We start from the raw sequence: 20,001 nt of genomic DNA on the forward strand, positions 1-20,001 counted from the left end.
GACAGCCAAGCCCCTGTCCTACATGACCATGACAAGACTGCGGGCCCAGGCCCCACGAATCCTGGGCCCAGCCATGTTGGGATTATGGGGGGGTCCTCGAGGGCAGGCCGGCCTGCGGGTGAAGGGATTGGGAGCAAGGACTCAGATCCGTTCGCTAGCCCATTTCACCGGGGTAGTGCATATGCCAGGAAAGTTCCCCACAATAGTGGGACCATTTCCCCTCTTACACAGACATCTAAGATGTCGAGCAGATTGCTCCACTGTTTGTGGCTCCTATGACCCCGTTGTAATAAATCTCCCCTGCCCCGTGATGTCCCTGCAGCTCATAAAAATACCTGGAAAGCACAAATGTGCTGCTCTGGGAAAGCAATGGCGTGACGGACATTCACACGGTCCCCCAGCCTACGTCCTCCGGCCAGGACCGCCGCTGGTTGATGCTGTGCTGCCGGGAGGGCTGTTGTCAGGGCCAGAGGGTTTGCTCCTACCAGGGTCATCACACCCTCAGGGGAACGTGCATGAGCCACTCATACGGGGTCAACAACCCTAAAGGGGACATGTGAGTATTGCTTCTCTGGGGTCATCACAGCCTAATGGGGAGGTGGTGGTGGGAGCCCCGAGACCTCCCCACGCACCCTCCTCTGGTCCCGTCCCAGAGACGAGGGTCAGGGGCACAGAAACATTCAGCCCCCATCGTTAGACATCAGCTGAGGGAACCCGCAGGGCGGGGCAGGACGGGGGGCAATTGAGCTGGACGGGGCGTGATCCAGAGCACATGACCACAAACAGGGATAGCACAAGCCTTTGGGGGGAAACATGAGCTCACCTCTGCAGCCTATTATTACATTTCCACCTTCCTCACACCAGGGATGTTTCCCAACTCTCGCAGGGCCCTGCTGCTTCCCTGTTCCCTTTGGGAGGGGCAGAAACCGGGGGCAGCTCTCTTGTGTAATGTCCCCTCCTGTGGCCGCAGTACCAGGCTGGCATGATCGTATATAAGCTGGTGCAGCTTGGCGCTGGGTATCCTGGCATAGCAGCACCATGAAATCAGGCCTCCTCCTCCTGGGGCTCCTCACCCTCTGGGCTGATCCGCCGTCTGCCTCTGGGCAGCTCCATCAAGGTGAGGGCTCCCTGCCCCTGCCTCCCCAGCCAGCCTGGCTTCCCTCTGCCTGCCCCCAGCCCTACAGCCTGCCCCCAGCCCTCTTCGCTCTCGGCGGCTCCTGCCCCAAATCCCCCACGCGACACAGCCCCTCGCAGCATCCCTGGCTCTGCCGCCTGCCCCAGTGTCTCCAGCCCCCTGAGTGTGGGGCTGTCCCCGTGCCTGCCCCCATTTCGGCCCAGTGAGGCCTTCTTGCTCTTCTCCTCCCGCTCCTGGGACACTGAGCCCCCCTGGCTCTCCCCAGCCCTCTGGCTGCTCCTGGAGCCTTTCTACTCTCTAGGGTCTCCCTGGTGAGTCCCTGTCACGGAGTTCCTGGGCGATGCTCTGGAACTGCTCCCCATGAAGTCAGTCAGGACTCTGGGGTAGTCGCCTTTCTGTGAGCAGCCTGTCTTCAGGACACACAGCTCACACAGCTTCCACCTTCCTGGGTCTGACCTCGGAGCATTCAGCATCCTCTGCCTCTCCGTGCGCTTCCCACAGCGAGTCCGCTCAGGCGGGGCTCCTGGGGAAGCCAGAGGGTCCTGCACCCCAACTTCGCAGTCAGACGTGACTCTCAGCCAGCCAGTAAAACAGAAGGTTTATTAGACGACAGGAACATGGTCTAAAACAGAGCTTGCAGGTGCAGAGAACGGGACCCCTCAGCTGGGTCCATTCTGGGGGGCAGTGAGCCAGACAACCACGTCTGCACTTCACTCCATGTCCCAGCCAGCGCCAAACTGAAAAAACCCCCCCCAGCCCCTCCTCCTCTGGGCTTTGTTCCTTTCCCGGGCCAGGTGGTCACCTGATTCCTTTGTTCTCCAACCCTTCAGCTCTCACCTTGCAGGGGGGAAGGGCCCAGGCCATTAGTTGCCAGGAAACAGGGTGTCGGCCATTCTCTGTGTCCAGACTCCTGCACACACCTGCCCTCTAGGGCTCTGCAATGATCATACACCCTTACCCCACCCCCTAGATACTTAAGAACTGCCTAGGGGAAACTGAGGCACCCCCACACTATTCAGAGGAAACATTAAGAACAGTCCTACTTCGTCACATCTCTCCCCCCTTCGAGATCGAACTGAGCGGGGTCACTTTAGCCGGTGACCTGGGGAAGTTCGAAGCCACCAACGTTCCCATGGATGCCCCAGCATCTCTCCCATTCCTTGGTAGGAGTTACACCAGGCCCTTCCAGTTTCACGCCCTCCCTTAGGTCAGGGGTGGTCGATAGCACTCGCAGGCCGCATGTGGGAAGGTTTATGCAGCCCATGCCCTTTGGCCACCCCAAGAATGTCTCCCCATTGACCATCACCTTCTGCTCCCACTGGAGGTCCGGGGGGCCTGGCCCCAGGAAACTCCACACAGACATATAGGTTGGGGTCAGGAGTGGGAGCCTGTCCACATCCCCAACCATCTGGCTGACGGAGTCTGTGGCCTTGGGACCCAGCAAGGGAGCTAGACACCGGGGCTTTTCCGCAGGGTCCCCTTGGTTCAAATCGCCAGCCTGCTCAAAGGCAGTGAGGTGGGCATCCACACACCCCCCCTCCTTAACCAGGGGCAGCAATTTAGTCTCGAGGTTCCCTGCGGAACTGGCCCCCCGGGATCTATCCCCACTCACCCCGGGGAGGTCCCCTAGGCCTCTCCGCTCCCCCACCGCCAGTTCATGCTGCTGCTGCTTCTGCAGCTCTTTCTCGGGCTCTCGCTGTCTCCCACGGTCCTCTTGCTCTCTCAGACTCAGCTCCAATCCCGTCCGTCTCGATCCCCCGATGGGGAACCCGATCGTGAAGACCCTCGTCTGGTCGGGGACAGGAGTCTTGGCGATGCCTGGCTCCCGCTTCAGCTGCTCCCAGATCCTGCTATAGCCCCAGTTGGGGTCAGGAATCTGTTCCTTAGAGCGGTCATCCTCCTCCAGCTGCACGATTAACTCTGCTTTGGTGAACTTTCCAACGCTCAACCCTCTCTGTTTGCACAGGGTTACAATGTCCTTCTTAAGGAGACGGTGACAGGCCATCACTCCGCTCCTCCCAAGTTGTTGTGGACTCACAGGCCCGTGTGTTCTCAGCTCCCCACGGTTTCCAGGGAGAACCCCTAGTGTGCCAGCCCTTCTCGAGGTCACCACCTCTTTGCCAGGGTCGAGCTGCAGACTCCTCCGCCCCTTGGACTGCTCGCTGCAATCCCCAGGGGAACCCTGTTACTGCACAGTCCTTCTCGCTGGTCACACACTCCCAGGGGTTAACCGCCCCCTGAAACCGCTCCTCTCTGAGCCTTCAGCAGGCCTGGTCCTCGGCAATCCCCCTTCGTGTTACTGCTCCCCAGTCACTTACTGCAGGAAGCGCCATCCACGGGGTGCAGTACATCCCACCGCTGCCACCAGTTGTCACGGAGTTCCTGGGCGATGCTCTGGAACTGCTCCCCATGAAGTCAGTCAGGACTCTGGGGTAGTCGCCTTTCTGTGAGCAGCCTGTCTTCAGGACACACAGCTCACACAGCTTCCACCTTCCTGGGTCTGACCTCGGAGCATTCAGCATCCTCTGCCTCTCCGTGCGCTTCCCACAGCGAGTCCGCTCAGGCGGGGCTCCTGGGGAAGCCAGAGGGTCCTGCACCCCAACTTCGCAGTCAGACGTGACTCTCAGCCAGCCAGTAAAACAGAAGGTTTATTAGACGACAGGAACATGGTCTAAAACAGAGCTTGCAGGTGCAGAGAACGGGACCCCTCAGCTGGGTCCATTCTGGGGGGCAGTGAGCCAGACAACCACGTCTGCACTTCACTCCATGTCCCAGCCAGCGCCAAACTGAAAAAACCCCCCCCAGCCCCTCCTCCTCTGGGCTTTGTTCCTTTCCCGGGCCAGGTGGTCACCTGATTCCTTTGTTCTCCAACCCTTCAGCTCTCACCTTGCAGGGGGGGAAGGGCCCAGGCCATTAGTTGCCAGGAAACAGGGTGTCGGCCATTCTCTGTGTCCAGACTCCTGCACACACCTGCCCTCTAGGGCTCTGCAATGATCATACACCCTTACCCCACCCCCTAGATACTTAAGAACTGCCTAGGGGAAACTGAGGCACCCCCACACTATTCAGAGGAAACATTAAGAACAGTCCTACTTCGTCACAGTCCCCTATGCCCATGGCTCCAGCCAGTGACTCCCAGACAGCCCCCCTTGAACCCATCTCCCTCTGGGCCAGATCGCAGCCTGGCTCTGGGTTGTGCCCTTGGGTGTCTCCCTGCCATGCATGGCTCAGTGTGAGCTCTCTTCCCTCCCCTTCCCCATCTCTGGGATAACCCCCACGCTCTCCGTCACCCCTCCCCCCACATCCAGGCCCTCCGCATGTCCTGCCAGGGTCTTTCTCTATGACACCCCCAGGTTCACCCCCAGGCAATGGGACCCCCCACCCCACCAGCTACAAAGGCAGGTGCCTTCCTGCACTCAGGCAGCCCCAGTTGGGCCAGCTGCAGAACATGCTGCCCCTGCAGCGGGGAGCTTCAAACGGTGCCAGGGGCCACAGGAAACGGGGAGACGTTTCCTCAGGAGCGGGGAGGCTGCTGGGGGCTGCGAGTGAGCTCGGGCCGGAGGGGACAGCCGCCCCTCCCCCCACGCACTGGCGGGGGCAGACAGGTACCACCAGGTTGATATGCAAGGGGCCCTGGAGGGCTGCTTCTTGCCAGCGACCTATGGCAGGACCTGGAGAGCAGCTCCAGGGGCTGCAGATACGTGAACTGCAGCTGGAGTCTGGACAGACCCCGCAGGGGTGAGCTGAACTCCTGCCAGGACCAGTGAGATCGTCCAGGAGCGGGGGCTCCCGCCGGGGAGCCAAGGGCAGGAGACTCACCAAGCCTACGGCCGAGCCCAGGCTGGGGGTGGGTCGACTGCTCACCTCTCCCGGCTGCCCGGACAGCAGCCCGGGCCCTGGGAGATGGACTGCATGGGCTGTAACCTCTCCCCTCCCTGCCCCACCCAAACGATCCCCCCAGGATCTTCCTTCTCCGCTGCTCAGCCCCTGCCCCCAGGCCATTTGGACAGCTCTGCTCTGGCTCCTCATTCAGTTTTTATCCAGCCTCTCCCTCATCCCCTCCTCTGCCCGCGCCTCTCCCAGAGGCCTGCCTTGGGCTCCTTTGCCACCTCCTACACCCCACGCTGCCTCTGAGCCCCATGCACCCAGCGCCTTCCTTCCCCACTGCCAAACACCCGTAAACACTCCCTTCCTGCATGCAGCCGTCCTGCGGTCCGGGCTGCCCCGGGGCCTCTGTGCCCTGGAGCCCCTCAGGCTGTCCGGCCCTAGTCATGTTTGTTGCCCGCTGAGCTGCGCAGACTACGGGTCCCTCCAGTCATAAATACTGCTTGTCCGACTGTGGCCACAGCTGTCTAGCCCCAGAAATGTGCTCTCCAGAAAGATCCCCCTCCCCTCCTGGGGACCAGAGACCCTGTCTGTGTCTAGTAGTCTGAGACTCCCTGGTAGATCTCGGCTTTCTTTCAAACCCATCTCCTCGCCCGCTCTGCAACCCAGCCTCCAGGAGGTGTCAAAACATCGATTATGGCAGCTGCCAGGGCAACAAAGCAAGTTAAGTCTCTCCAGGAGAGTCAGGTGGCAGCAGGAAATCCTGCCCATCAGCCCCCCACCCCTGTGCCTGGCCTGGGCTGCTCATCTCTACAGGCCAGGGCTGGAATCATGCCACTGCTGTGATAACTGGGCCTACAAATTTGCTCTAATTGTGAGCACGAGGATTAAAGGGCCGTGAAAGTTCATAAGATGTAACAATACCGCAGAGCAACAAATGCTGACGGGGAAGGTAGGAAAAGGAAACCGCCTGAATTAATCTAGATCAGGGGTGGCCAACCTGGGGCTCCGGAGCCGCATGCGGCTCTTCAGAGGTTAATAGGCGGCTCCTTGCATAGGTGCTGACTCCAGGGCTGGAGCTACAGATGAGAACTTTCCCATGTGCTGGGGGGTGCTCACTGCTCAACCCCTGCTCTGCCCCAGGCCCTGCCCCCCCTCCACCCCTTCCCCCAAGGCCCCTGCCCCTTCCCCAAAGCCTGCCATGCCCTCGCTCCTCCCGCTTCCCCACCAGAGCCTCCTGCCAAGCGAAACAGCTGATGGCGGCTGGGGAGAGGTGCTGGGGGCTGGAGGGCGGGAGCTGATGGGGGGCTGCTGACGTATTACTGTGGCTCTTTGGCAATGTACATTGGTAAATTCTGGCTCCTTCTCAGGCTCAGGCTGGCCACCCTGATCTAGATAAAAGGCCGTACCGATGTGGTTCAAGGACTGTGTTGAAATCACACTTGGTAAAAACAGAAGATGTGGAACCAGAAAATAATGACCCAAATTGGTGTGTTAGATATTAGATCTAATTGGTGGACAAAATAATGAGGGGACTGGGCTATTCCACCCTCTGCGCTCCCTTTGTGGGTCCTCAGAACGTGAACAAGGAAGTGTTATTTAACCCTAAACATAACACAAGAGCCAGAGGCCAGCCAAGGAAATTAACAGGCAGCAGGTTGAAAACAAACATAAGGAAGTGTTTCTTCACACAACGCACAGTTAATCTGTGGAACTTGTTGCCAGAGGATGTTGTGGAGGCCAAAAATTAATGGGGTTAAAAAAAGGATTAGATAAGTTCCTGGAAGATAGGTCCATCAATGGCTATTAGCCAGTCAGGGATGCTACCCCATGCTCTGGGTGTCCCTAAATCTCTGACTGGAAGAAGCTGGGACTAGACGACAGGGGATGGGTCACTTGATGATTACCTGTTCTGCTCAGACCTGCTGAAACATCTGGCATTGGCCCCTGTCAAGAGACCGGTACTGAGCTAGATGGACCATTGGTCTGACCCAGTCTGATGAAACAGAGAAACTGTCAGCTAGCACAGCAGGAGTTAAGGAGAGCCTTTGGGCCCAGCTAGCCCACCCCCGACCCTTGAATCAAGGCATGCCCCTTGTGTTTCAGAAGTGGAGCGGCTGTCTGCGGTGGCAACGTGCCTGGGGGAGCCAGGGTGTCCCCAATGCAGACAGGCAGAGAACTCGCACATACAGGCTGCAATGCCCTGCTGCAGGAGCTCCTGGCAGCCTTGTGTTCAAACTGCCCCAGCACGTCAAAGGAGAGCTGGGGGGTGCCCAGGCTCTGATGGCGTCGCCTCTCTGGGAGATGATAAATCACCCCGGGGGCTTTCAGGAGACAGCCCTACCCCACTCCCAGGAACCAAGTCTATGTCTTACAAAAGAAGCTTTTATAAAAAGGAGAAAACCCAATGGTAATTTGGGGAAATGCTGTAACCAGTAAGTCAAACACCCGCCTGCAGCATCTTGGTGTCAGGGGGCTGCTGGCCCCCCACTGAAACTTGGGGAGCCTTGGGCTTCTTTGCCACCTCCTACGCCCCACGCTGCCTCTGAGCCCCATGCACCCAGCACCTTCCTTCCCCACTGCCAACAATCCATAAACACTCCCTTCCTGCATGCAGCCTTCCTGCTGTCCGGGCTTCCCCGGGGCCTCTTTGCCCTGGAACCCCTTAGGCTGTCCGGCCCTAGTCATGTTTGTTGCCAGCTGAGCTGCGCTGACTCGTTATCAAGTCTCTACGAGCATCGTTGCATGTGTGTTATTAGATGGATTCACCAGATAGGGGGGAAAACCCGTGGGGTGAGACGCTGGGGTGGTTGTGAACTGTCTCCTTTAATGAGAGGTTTCAGAGTAACAGCCGTGTTAGTCTGTCTTTGCAAAAAGAAAAGGAGTACTTGTGGCACCTTAGAGACTAACCAATTTATTTGAGCATGAGCTTTCGTGAGCTACAGCGCACGAAAGCTCATGCTCAAATAAATTGGTTAGTCTCTAAGGTGCCACAAGTACTCCTTTTCTTTTTGTCTCCTTTAAATGGCACTGTTCCTTTTTCTTGTCGTGTGACTGGCTGTCACGGCGTGTGGGGGAGTCCAGGCCCTGCACCCCTCTTCCTGGGATTCACTGAGACTCTCAGCCAGCCAGTAAAACAGGTTTATTGGACAACAGGAACACAGTCCAAAACAGAGGTTGTGGGTACAACCAGGACCCCTCAGTCAAGTCCTTCTGGGGGAGCAGGGTGTTACCTCCCCCTCCCCCTCCTGGCTCAGGTGACAGGCTCTCAGGTCTCCCATCCCCAGGGCACATTCCCAGGTCAACACTCCCCTCTCCCTGCTGCGTCACATTGTCACACTGGCTCCCTAAGTCACTTCATGTTGTTGCTGCCCCTGAGCTGATGCCTGAAGCATTTGGAACCAGGGAATAAGGAATGTCCAGTTGTGCCCAGTCTGGGGTGGAGCATCAGATGCTCCATCATCCGTGCTGAAGCGTGTGAAATGTATGAGAGCCACTAATATTTTCCTGATGCCCAGCGGCTGCCTCAACTCTTCAAAGGGCAAATACTAGTGAACACGTGTTGGCGAAGCCACTTTTCCCTCGTTGCTCAGTCCAGCATGTCCTGTGCAGCAGAGCGCCCTGCTGTCAACACGTGTACCTGGGAGTGTGGAGATGGGTCAGGGCAGGCGCCATCTGTTGTTCGGTGCAGCTCACTCCTGACCCCTCGCTGCGTATGCCCGTGACAGGGTATCAGTCACACAGATTGATACTCAGGCTATGTCTACACCACTGGCTCTCAGGCTTTCTGGACTCCTGTGCCCCTTTCAGGAGGCTGATTTCTCTTGCGTACCCTAAGTTTCATCTCGCTTAAAAACGACTTGCTTGCAAAATCCGATGTAAAAATCCCAAAGGGTCACAGCGCACTAGTACTGAAAACTGGCTGACTTTCTCATTGTGACCGGACAATGACAAAATAAGTCAACTGGAATATAAAGATTTTGCGTACGTTTCAGTGTTGAGCAGATAGAGCTGTATAAACAAGTCAGTGTCTGTAGGAAATTTTAGTTTGTTCTGACTTCGCTAGTGCTGTTTCTGTAGCCTCTTGTAAAACTAAGCAAATCTCTAGATGAGGGGATGTATCCCCTGGAAGACCTCTGTGTACCCCAGGGGTTCACGTACCCCTGGTTGAAAACCACTAGTCTACACCACGGCTTATCCAGCAGAACTTACGTTGCTCAGGGGTGTGAATAAGCCACCCCTGAGTGAGATAAGTTACACCAGCCTAAGCAATGGTGTGGACAGCCGATGGGGAGCTTCTCCTGCTGACAAAGCTACAACCGCTCGTTAGGGGTGGATTAATTAAGTAGATGGGAGAGCGACTCCTGTCGGCTTAGAGCAGGTGCACTAGAGACCTGCGTCGGTGCAGCTGTGAGCTCTCGAGGGGAGCCAGAGCCTAAGGCCCGGAGCTGCCTCCCAGCCCTGCTGTTGGTGGGAAGCTCTCCCAGCTATCTCCGTACCTGTGACATGTAAAAGCCCAAGAGCCAGACCTCTGGGCTGGTCCTGCCTTTGCAGAACAAAGGCAGAAGGAGGGGATGGCACCTCTGGGTGCCCTTGTTTCCAACCCCCACTTGGGCGGGATGCGGGGGTTGACCTGTATTATACGATGCTGTGTCATAAGCCAGGATCTTTACAGACCCACAAGAATATATTACAACAGACCCTGCTGGGGAACAGGGTAGAGAGCACAGCAAAGAGGATTCACCCTGGGAGAGGGGCCTTCTCTCTGTTGCTTTGTTTCCCTTGTCTTGATTGCTCTGACTTTACACTCGTTTCAGTCATGTAAGGGCCCTGCTGTGGTGGGGGCTTGCCGTGTGGCCCCCCCCAGGTGGGACTGGCTCAGGCTGGGGTTCATCTTTAATTCCCGTGCCCATCTCAAAGCATGCCCATTGGATCCCTCCCCACCAGCCTCCTCCTTGAGGCCTGTATCTCTAGTGACATGCAGTTGAAAACAAGCCCTGAAATTGCAAGTTTTCCGGCTGTCTTTGGGGAGCGGAGGAGGTCACCCCTGGGGGGTGAGCAGTTAGATTCCTCCGTCCCTGGGGGAGGGGGTAAAGGGAGGGAGAGTCCGTTGCCTGGATATGACCCCCTTGCCTCAGGCTGCTTCTCTTTCCCTGGCCTGGCTGATGTGTCTGCCCCACGCTCTGTAACCCCGGTTCTCTTCCCATTTGTTTCCAGTGAAAAAGGGCGAGTGCCCCGCTCCCATTCACTGGGCTGTGAACTGCCTTATGTTCTGCTCCAGTGACGCTGACTGTCCCGGATCGGAGCGCTGCTGCAGCACCGGCTGCGGGATGGAGTGCAGACTCCCCGTAGGAGGTGAGGGGCTCTCCTTCTCCACCCCACTCCATCGGTGCTGGGAGCCGAGAGCCAAGGCCTGGTGACCCCATGGCCACGCCCACCCCTTTGGGCTCCCTATTTTAATATTAACAAGGTGGCCACAGCCCCCTGAGAAAGTCTGGACACCTGCAGCCACGATAGCCCCATGAATCCTGCTTCCAGGGCCCAACCCCACCCCAACGGGCATGGGCCTGGCCGCCACCCAGCCAAGGGATGGTCAGAACTGGGGCCCAGCAGGGCCTCCTTGGTGTGCGGGAGTGACACAGAGTATGAGGATCCTGATGGGGAGGTGGCATCTCGGATTATCCTGATTACAACGGTGGTGCTCAGATGCTACGGTGATAAATGGACCGTGTCTGCTGCTTCCTGCCCAGTCCAGCAGCAACTGCCCATTCTCACCCTGCGTTTGACCCAGAAGGCAGGAGACCCTGATCTGGGTGGCCCCGGGGGCTCTGCAATAGTTGCCTTCAGTGACTCAAGACACTAGATTAGATATTAGGGAAACCGTCCTGGCAGGGTGGTAAAGCACTGGAATAAATTGCCCAGGAGGCTGGAATCTCCGTCACTGGAGGTTTTGAAGAGCAGGTTGGACAAACCCCTGTCAGGGGCGGTCAGATAATACGGAGTCCTGCCTCCGTGCAGGGGACTGGGCTAGAAGACCTCTCGGATCCCTCCCAGTCCTACGTTTCCAGGCCCCCCTGCAGCCCTGCAGACAGAGACCTTAGCGGACACTCTGAAGGGGGCGGTGTGTGCAAGGCCAGCGATCTGGGCGGGTGGGGGATCAGCCTGCTCGCGGCTGCAGGAGCACTATGTGGTTACATAGCAGCCTTCCCATTGGAACGAGTCCAGACAACGCTGACCCTGCTCTCTCGCTGTTCTGTTCCCCAGTAAACCCAGGGTACTGCCCGCAGTTCGACCCCAGCGTTATGACCATCTGCCTTGTGGAATGCAATAACGACAGGGAGTGTGGACTGGGCCGGAAGTGCTGCAGCCAGGGATGCCATGTGCAGTGCACGTGGGCTGTGCCAGGTAACTTCGCACCTGGGAGTGGGGGACCAAAGGCGGGGTACTTGGTCCTGCCTATTAGATGAGCCCCCCGGACATTCTGAGTAATTCAAACTGCTACACAAGTGGGGCCGGGTCTGAGAATGGACGTGGGGCAAGGGACAGAGCTGGGACAGGCAGGCGACTGACTGAAGGGGGTCTAAGGCCCGGGGGCATGCGGCTGAGCGTGGGGTGGGAGGGTCTGGGGGGAAGCTGCAGGGACCTGTCCTGGAGAGGCGCAGACCAGGACGGCAAGGAAAAGCCTTGGCCAGAGGTCAGATCTGGGGCCTGGCTCCAGTCCGTGGTGCAGGCCTGTGCGTTTGGGGTTTGTTCCCCACAGAGACATGAGCTCTTGTTGTTTCCCTTTTCCAGCCAAACCTGGCACCTGCCCCAAGAGGACAGTGCTGCAGACGTTCGCGCCGTGTGAGAAGAATAAGTGCAGAGACGACAGGGACTGTCCCAACAGGGAGAAATGCTGCTTTACTGGCTGTAGCCTTGGCTGCCTGGCCCCTGGAACAGGTACCAGCAGCAAAGATAGAGGGGCCTGTGGAGCCCCCAGCCCCACAGCACTGGCCAGGCATCCTGTGGGCCAGAGACATCCCCACTTCCCCACCAGTCTGGGTTCACTAGCCTGAGCTCCCTTGCAGACCTCTGCCCTCCTTATAACCCCTCTCCTCTCTCCAGGTGACGTTTGCCGACTCCCGCCTGAGAGGGGCCCTTGCGCACAACTGCTCGTTCGCTTCTTCTACAACCCGGCCTACGGGACGTGCCAGAGATTCTATTATGGCGGCTGCCGGGGCAACGGGAACAACTTCAAAACTCTCCGGGCGTGCCAGCAGGCCTGCAGGACACTCGGTAAGGGGCCCGAGCGTGTGAACCCGCCGGCCTGGGCTGGGCAGCTCAGCAAGCTGGGACAGGCTGAGAATTAACGCAGCTGCCGGCCGGACTGGTCACCAGGAGTGCAGGGTGGGAAACGGGACTGAAGCGAAAGAGGTTGCTGGTTCTGGGGCTGGATCCTAGCCCTGCTGTGGGAGGCCAGGGCAGGGGAGACGATCATGGAAATCAGTTCATAAAATGTTCCGCATACAAATCTTTGCCATAAGTATTCACAGGCCGACGCCCCTGGCTGTGCCTGCGAGGAGCGTGGCATGCAAACGGCCAAGAGCTGTCGTAGGCACGCGTAGACTGAGAGTCTGCATCCACGGGCCATAACTGTTAGCAAATGAGGGCTTTGCACGTACATTTTGTCTGCCTAACCATAGTTTCTGAAAATCCGGCACTAAAGGTTCTTCAACTAATATGTAAATGAAGTGACCATTAAGAAATGTTTTTTCAGGGTTCAGATATGCCCTGGTGACCAAGTCCTCTTTTAGCCCCATCTCCCACCCCAGCTGGAGACTGGGTCCCAGTTAGATTTCAATGGGGAGGCTGAGCAGCTGTCTCTCCGTGCTCTGTAGCTAATGTGACCCGCAAGCCCTTGTGGGGCCCGGCCCATGTTCAGCCTACAGTCGCACCGACTCCTACGGCTCAGTCACCAAGGCATGGGACGAGGTCGTCTGTGGCACTGCCAGGGCACTGGGAACAATTTGGCACCAGAGCCGGATGTCTCAGGGCCTGTGGAGGAGCTGGGAGGCTATGTCTAAACTACCTCTTTGGCCAGTATCATTTCTGTTATTCAGAAGTGTGAAAAAACACCCCCCTGAGCAACGTACGTTTCACAGACAGAAGTGCCAGCGTGGACAGCTCTGAGCGGGCAGGAGATGCTGTCCCACCGACACGGTTACTGCCATTCGTTGGGAATGGATTAATTGTGCCAAGGGAAGAGCTCTCTCCTCTCGGCACAGAGCAGCTTCACGAGCGATCTGGGACAACGGTGCTGCTCGAAGCCTGCTGGCGTAGACGGGGCCTCAGGTGGGTGGTGAGCTGCCCAGGTCAGAGGGACAGTGCTGGAAATACACTAGGGGCCATTCCCGTATCGCTGAAGGAAAGTCCGCGGCGCTGTTTGTGTTGGGAAATGGACTAAATACAAGGGCCTATGGCCAGTTCTGGCAGTCGAATCCTAACTGTGCCCCTGGCAGCAGGGCCTCCCTAGCGTGAGAACCAGCCCCGGGGCACTGCTAGGAACCGGAGCACAAACCCCACCGGGCTGTGAGCTCTCTACCTGGGGTTCACCAACCAGTTATCCAGTGTGAACTCCTCAGGCACCATAACAGCCTAACCAGGGCATCACAGACAGGCCCCTTGGGTACGCCGGTCTGTCTTGCCACCCAGGTGAGCTTACCTTTGTGATAGCTGGTTCCTTACACCATCAATCACAGCAATATTCACCTTACCGTCAATACCAAAGGGCCAGTCACTTACCCCAAGTCAACTGCACCTCAGATCTCACACCAAAGACAACGCTTCTAGCCAATCCTATAATAAACTATCTAAAGATTTATTAACTAGGAAAAGGAAACCAGAGAGTTATTTACAAGGTTAAAGAAAGTAAACATAGAAATACAAATGAGTTACTATCTCAGCTTTCACAAGGAAACAGAAGCTTCTATCATGAATAAGCTCTACATGCCCTTCAGGACTAACCCTGGCTGAGCAGCTGTGGATCTGTTGCTTATGCCTAGAAACCTTGCCACCCCAGAGTCCAAACTGCATCATGATCATCAGTTCCTTCTGTTTGGGGTTTTTATCCCCATCCTTCCTTGTGTTCTCAGCTTCAGCCTCAGCTGATGGGAGGAATCCACTTGGATGACTCATCTTCACGGGGGTGGGGAGGGCAAAACAATGAACATTGTTTGTCCTCTTTAATGTCCCACAATAGTCCATCTGGTGTCAATGGACCTTTCCTGTTGGGCAGGACATAACATCTTCTGTAGGAGATCAGCCATTCACACTGTTCTTGTCTTTCTCCTGTCTGGTGAGTTACACAGTCACAGTACAGATACAGTCACAGAGGCTCACCGTACAACCGCTCAAATATTACCTTACACTGTGGGATACAGATGCTATAAGTGAGATGAATGCAGGCAGCAACACACCAGCATTCAATAAAGAAGAAACACTAAAGAGATTCCTATCATTCTAATCCCTGTTTTAACAACACTAACGCACAGGTGAGCCAGACTGATTCCAGCTGTGTGTCTGTCACTGTTCCACTGAGACACAGGGACTCTGACATGAGCTGGCACCTGGATTGCGAGTGTCACACCAACCTGGCTTTGTTAGGATGGGGTGGGATAAAGCTCTGAGCTGATCAGGCAGTTGCCACATTGCTAAGCTGCTATCCTGTTGCTACATTTTGCGTTGGAACAGGAACTGAGCGGCCGCTTCCTGAGGCCGTTGGGCTTTCAGCTTCTGAAGCAACTGCTCCCCTTCTCCTGTTGCTATACAGAATAAACGGCTACCCAGGGAGGTGACTCTTTGCTGGCATGAGGGCGTAGCTGTGACGAGCCCTTGGCCCTCCCGCTCGCCACTCTGCACACGTTGGAAACGCTGTTACTGTTATGGCCCCCAAAGGTGCTGGGCACAGACAGGATCTCACATCAGCCCAGCATGTGAGAGACGAGCTCTTTGTAGAGGATTCACAGATAACTACGGAGATGTTCGCTCCTGCGAGCTGTCCTGCCTCAGGCCCTCCCTTTGCATCCCTTAGTGCCATGTTTATCCAACCTTCCCTCGCTGGAATAGGCAGGGCAGGGGGCCTGGCCACAAGGGGTCTGGGGTTCTGGCATGTGTCTCATTTTTGCATTTTGAAAAGGTCACTCTGGTCACAGACCTGCTCCGAGTGACCCAGCTCCCCCGGAGGCCTGGAGTCTGGGCGGAAGCTGGGGGTGCAGATTGCCCTCTCTCCCTCATGTTGCTCCCAGCTCTCTGGGGATGAGGTGAAGGGCTGCGGGAGGCTGGCGTGGACGTGGGGAGAGGAGTGCCCGGGATCATATGGGTGCTGCTGGCCTGGCCGGCTGGGTCTCCTGCCTCCTCCCCGGGGCTGCTCTGTGCCATGGAGTTTGCCCAGTGGCGGCTCCCGAGGTCACCCAGCCCCATGCACTCAGCCCTGCTGCAAGGACGGCGACTGCCCAGGAAGGGCCGGGCGCAGCCACGTCAGCCGTGCCCCCAGCCCCCGCCTCAAGGCCGTGCAAGGCAGAACTGCGCTGACTGCACCTGACACCGGGAGGGATGGGGGGAACAGGGGGGACACAAACACAGCTGAGTGCTGGGGTGAGCCCAGCCCCCTGCCTGCCGGGATCTCTGTGCCCAGCCCCCGCCCATGGGGCAGTCCAGGATTGCAGGTCCTTGCTGCTGTCACCTCCCTCCCTGCCCCCAGCCTCATGACCAGCCCCTGGCCTGACCGACTGCCCCTTCTTCCACAGGGCCGACCAGAGAGAGAGACCAGGAAGAGCCGAGAGTGTGACCGCAGGGCCTGTGTGGGGACAGGACAGGATCCTCCAATACGGCCCCCACCTGACACCCACCCCCAATCGCCCATGGGCCTCATCTCACCCAGCACATGGGTTGTGTAATAAAGAGCTCAACTCAGCTGGCCTCCCTGTGATTTCCTGGATTGGGCCTCACTGTCCCTGCATGTCCGCCCGGGACAACCCCCCTCCAGCTTGCCATTATCCCATCGCTATGGGCACTGACGTGCAGGGCCCTGGCTCGTCCCCCTTCCGTTTCTCAGCCAGTGACCCAGGCCCTGCTCCCAGCACTCGAGCTGCTGCCCCTTTTGGCGATGGTGACACCGCCTGACTCACCAGCCCTGCCATTGCCTGGGAATAGCTCTCGAGAACGGCCTCCATGTTTGTAGAGCCAGGCAGAGAGCTGCGTGGGCTGCCCTCTGCCCAGCGCCATGGGGCTGCCTCTGATCTCAGAGGTGCTCCTCCCTTTTGCAATGGTGTCCAACGCTGCCTGCAGACTCGGACAGACCCTCTGTTGAGAGGCCCTGTGGCCTCCCAGTGCCTAGCCCCTAGGTTATTTCCTTCCCTCTGTATTTTGTGACTCAGGGAAGCTGCAGGAAGACGGAGTCGTTCTTTTTGGCTCCTGCTGCTCAGCCTTTGTCACTTCATAGCCACCCGGTCTGCGCTGTCTCAGCGGCCAGCTATGCTGTTAGCTGGATCTAGGAACAGCCTCCGCCAGGGGAGCGAGGGGACGGGGGCTGGGGAGCAGAATTATTTCAAAATCAGACGTTTGTGAAGTTCCTCCTTCGGCCTCAGCAGGAACGTAATGCCTTGTGCCCGGCCCCACCCACTGCCATCATTCCAGCTCCCCAGGCGTTTCCTCAGGAGGAGGGGCCTTGCCCCCATGGCCGGGCCGTATTCCCAGGAAGTCATTACAGCGTCACCAGCCTAGATTCCCCTGGCAGTCCAATGGGGTGCTGCGTCTGTCCTAGGGGTGGCTGTGCAAGTCTGCGGGCACTGCTGCATCCCCTCCAAGATGTGGTGAACGGAAGGTTCCCGTGTGCTGGGTTTCAGAGTAGCAGCCGTGTTAGTCTGTATTCGCAAAAAGAAAAGGAGGACTTGTGGCATCTTAATTCCCCCTGCACGGAGGGACCCCCAAGGCCTGAGGCGTCTCTTCAGCAGCATTGCTAACCACCAGCGTTCACAAGCCAGGAGTCAGACCCCCCAGACCATGAGACTGGCTTAAAAATCATGAGACTTAAAAAAAAAAAAAAAAAAAGATGGGGTGGTCTCTGTTCCTTTGCTGTCGGGCCTCTCGGCCTTCGGGCTGCGCTGGGACCATGTTTCCTAGCTTTTCTCTGCAGCCACGGGTGCTAGAACCTAGCTGGCGATTGTAAATGGAAGCTGAGATTCTCCTGTGGCTGCAGGCTGCTGGGAATGGGCGACAGGATGGATCACTTGGTGATTCCCTGTTCTGTTCATTCCCTCTGGGCACCTGGCATTGGCCACTGTCGGCAGACAGGATACTGGGCAGCTTGCCTCCTTGGTGAAGGATCCTGTTTGTTTCTTTCCATTCTCAGACTACGCCTTTGATCTCAGTTACAAACAGGACACCCCCACCCCTCCTGGTTCCTGTAGATTTTCTCTCTTGTAGATATCACTGGTCTCTGGCTCAGTATGCAAACTGGCATCCTGCAAAAGAGAAGAGTGAGGGGGGATTTGATAGCTGCTTTCAACTACCTGAAGGGGGGTTCCAGAGAGGATGGATCTAGACTATTCTCAGTGGTAGCAGATGACAGAACAAGGAGTAATGGTCTCAAGTTGCAGTGGGGGAGGTTTAGGTTGGATATTAGGAAACACTATTTCACTAGGAGGGTGGTGAAACCCTGGAATGCGTTATCTAGGGAGGTGGTGGAATCTCCTTCCCTAGAAGTTTTTAAGCTCAGGCTTGACAAAGCCCTGGCAGGGATGATTTAGTTGGGGTTGGTCCTGCTTTGAGCAGGGGGTTGGACTAGAACCTCCTGAGGTCCCTTCCAACCCTGATATTCAATGATTCTATGGTTCATCCCTTGGGAGGCACACAATACACAGGAGTCTCATGGCCAGACTGAGAGGTAAGCGTCTGTTACCCCCTGCCTGCAAGGAACATGTCCAAGGCTGTCACCTCCTGGTGACCTCCCTCCCAGGACCTTGAGAATATAATTTTCAGTGCAGAGTTTTTTGCAATGATTATGACCACCAGTGGGCTACTGGCTGGTGGTAGAGACCTCACATTCCTCTCTGGTGAACCGTTATCCATGTATCTGACCGAGAGGATCCCTGTCAGACCCCATGCACTCCCTGTATTCTCTGCCAGCTGGCTCCAAGAGGTTTCTGGGTCACAGATGGCAAGCGCCACAGACCCTCGTGGGGAATACAGCCACATGAGCCATGGCTCTGTTCAGGATGCCGTGTCAGAATTGTGTAGCTGCAGTGCAAGAAACAAAAGGAGGAGTCTCCTGAGAACAATGGAGACAATTGTAAAAGCGTTTGGGGAGGTTTCCAAAGGCAACAGGCGTCTTGAAGGAAAGCTGCAACTGGAAAGAGACCCCACCGGGGAACCTGTGTGCTTACCACGAAGGAAACATCCCATGGCACTACGCTATCCAGTACACAAGGAGCTTGAGGTATCCTAGCACCACTACAGCCTGGGTAAGCAACATGGTGCAGGTAAAGAAGTCATCGGGAAGTGACGCATCTGCATACACCCAAGCCACTGAACCAGGCATTGACTAGATGCCACTATCCACTGCCCACAATTGACCTCTTGCCAGAACTCGCCACAGCCAGAATCGTTACGGTCTGTGATGTGAGGCATGAGGGTTTGGCACATAAGCCTGGTAAAGGGTCCAGCCTGCTGACAACACCATTTGGTCACTACCGATGGCTGCCCATGCAGATGGCATAAGCCCAGCACCAGAGCTGTTCCAGAGAAGACTCACCCAAGTGCCGGCAGGGCTGCCTGGGGTGAAAATCTTTGCAGACAATATCCTCATTGTAGGTGAAGGGAGCAAGGACCCAGGAGCTGAATGAGACCATGGCAGAAAACGACAAGCTTTTCTACAGCGAAGCAGGGCCAAGAACATAAAAGTCAACCCAGAAAAATGACACCGAGCGGTTGTCCCCGCCTCAGTACGTAGGGATCTCGTGCAAACAACACATGCCTCACGCCTGGACATTGACAGCTGGCTGGGATGGGCTGAGAGTGTGTTTACTGGCCAGGAACGAGTACACAGCTCTGCTCCTCCATCGAAGGCTGTGACATGGCTGGTCGTGTGAGACCCGCCAGCAGACGGAGATCGTGGCTTGCTGGACTCGGAGGCAGGTGACAGGGAGCCAGAGACAGGTCGCTCCCGTGTGGTCTCCTGTTGAGAACGAACGAGCTCAGACTGTGTAACCCGCTGAGCGTGTGGTAAAGGCGGGACTCCAGCTCGGCTCTGTGCTAGCAGCCTCTGACCAAAGGGACACGGGGTCGGGGCTGGGCGTCAGGGCTTTGTTTTTAATGTGTGCGTTTGTAAAGGAGGGAAGCGGGATCATGATGAAGTTACAGGTTTGGCATCCCCTGTTCCTTCTGCTCACTTTAGTAAATTTCACAGCAAAAGTGCAGGAAAAAAGAGGGCGGGGGGTGGGGGGAGCGCACCCACCCCACACTCACCCCTGCAGCAGCAGATCCCGACACTTGCAGCAGGTTTGGATAATTTGTGGTGGTGCCCAGAAGGGGTCCAAGTCCCCCGCTCCCTGCCTAAGGCTCTGGGAGGGAGTTTGGGGGTGGGGTGCGGGCTCTGGGATGGGGCAGGGGGTTGGGGTGGAGAAGGGGGCCAGGGGGTCAGTGCTTGCCTTGGGCGGCGCCGGCTCCCGAAAGCGACCTGCACACCCCTCTGGCAGCGGCTCGGGGCGGGGGCAGCTCGTGAAGGCCCCCCACACACACCCCAGGGCTGCAGGAACGTGCTGGCTGCCTCCCGGTGCGGTGCGGAGCGGAGCGGAGCGCGCGGGCAGGGGGCCCGCTTAGGCTGCGTCGTTAACTTTAGTCGTTCAGGGGTGTGAAAAAACACCCCCCTGAGCCACAAGCGCCAGCAAAGACAGCTCGAATCCCCGTCGCTGGCGCGTTAGATTTACAGGGCTTAGGAAAGGGTCACAGTTCGATGTAACCCGTCGCCAGCTTCCTGCTGTGTGACCGCGACATGCCACGGGCGC

At 57.2% G+C, this 20,001-nt stretch overlaps 1 protein-coding gene across 2 annotated transcripts in view; it reads left to right on the top strand.

Moving 5' to 3' along the window:
• Positions 1 to 15,910, top strand: part of LOC125622017 (uncharacterized) — a 33,178-nt gene extending 17,268 nt beyond the window's left edge. Inside the window, exons 1-6 of one of the 2 annotated variants that reach the window (XM_048819556.2) lie at positions 944 to 1,117; positions 10,178 to 10,315; positions 11,225 to 11,365; positions 11,753 to 11,899; positions 12,065 to 12,235; positions 15,745 to 15,910. In XM_048819556.2, the coding sequence (XP_048675513.2) occupies positions 1,039 to 1,117; positions 10,178 to 10,315; positions 11,225 to 11,365; positions 11,753 to 11,899; positions 12,065 to 12,235; positions 15,745 to 15,785 (717 nt within the window). In that variant the 5' untranslated portion in view covers positions 944 to 1,038 and the 3' untranslated portion in view covers positions 15,786 to 15,910. Of the gene's footprint in view, positions 1 to 943; positions 1,118 to 10,177; positions 10,316 to 11,224; positions 11,366 to 11,752; positions 11,900 to 12,064; positions 12,236 to 15,744 lie in introns of those variants that run through there. The other variant, XM_075118619.1, reaches the window with a different exon arrangement.
• Positions 15,911 to 20,001: the final 4,091 nt, after the last annotated feature.

The sequence above is a fragment of the Caretta caretta genome, chromosome 13 (genome assembly GCF_965140235.1).
Source record: "Caretta caretta isolate rCarCar2 chromosome 13, rCarCar1.hap1, whole genome shotgun sequence".
Taxonomy (NCBI): domain Eukaryota; kingdom Metazoa; phylum Chordata; order Testudines; family Cheloniidae; genus Caretta; species Caretta caretta.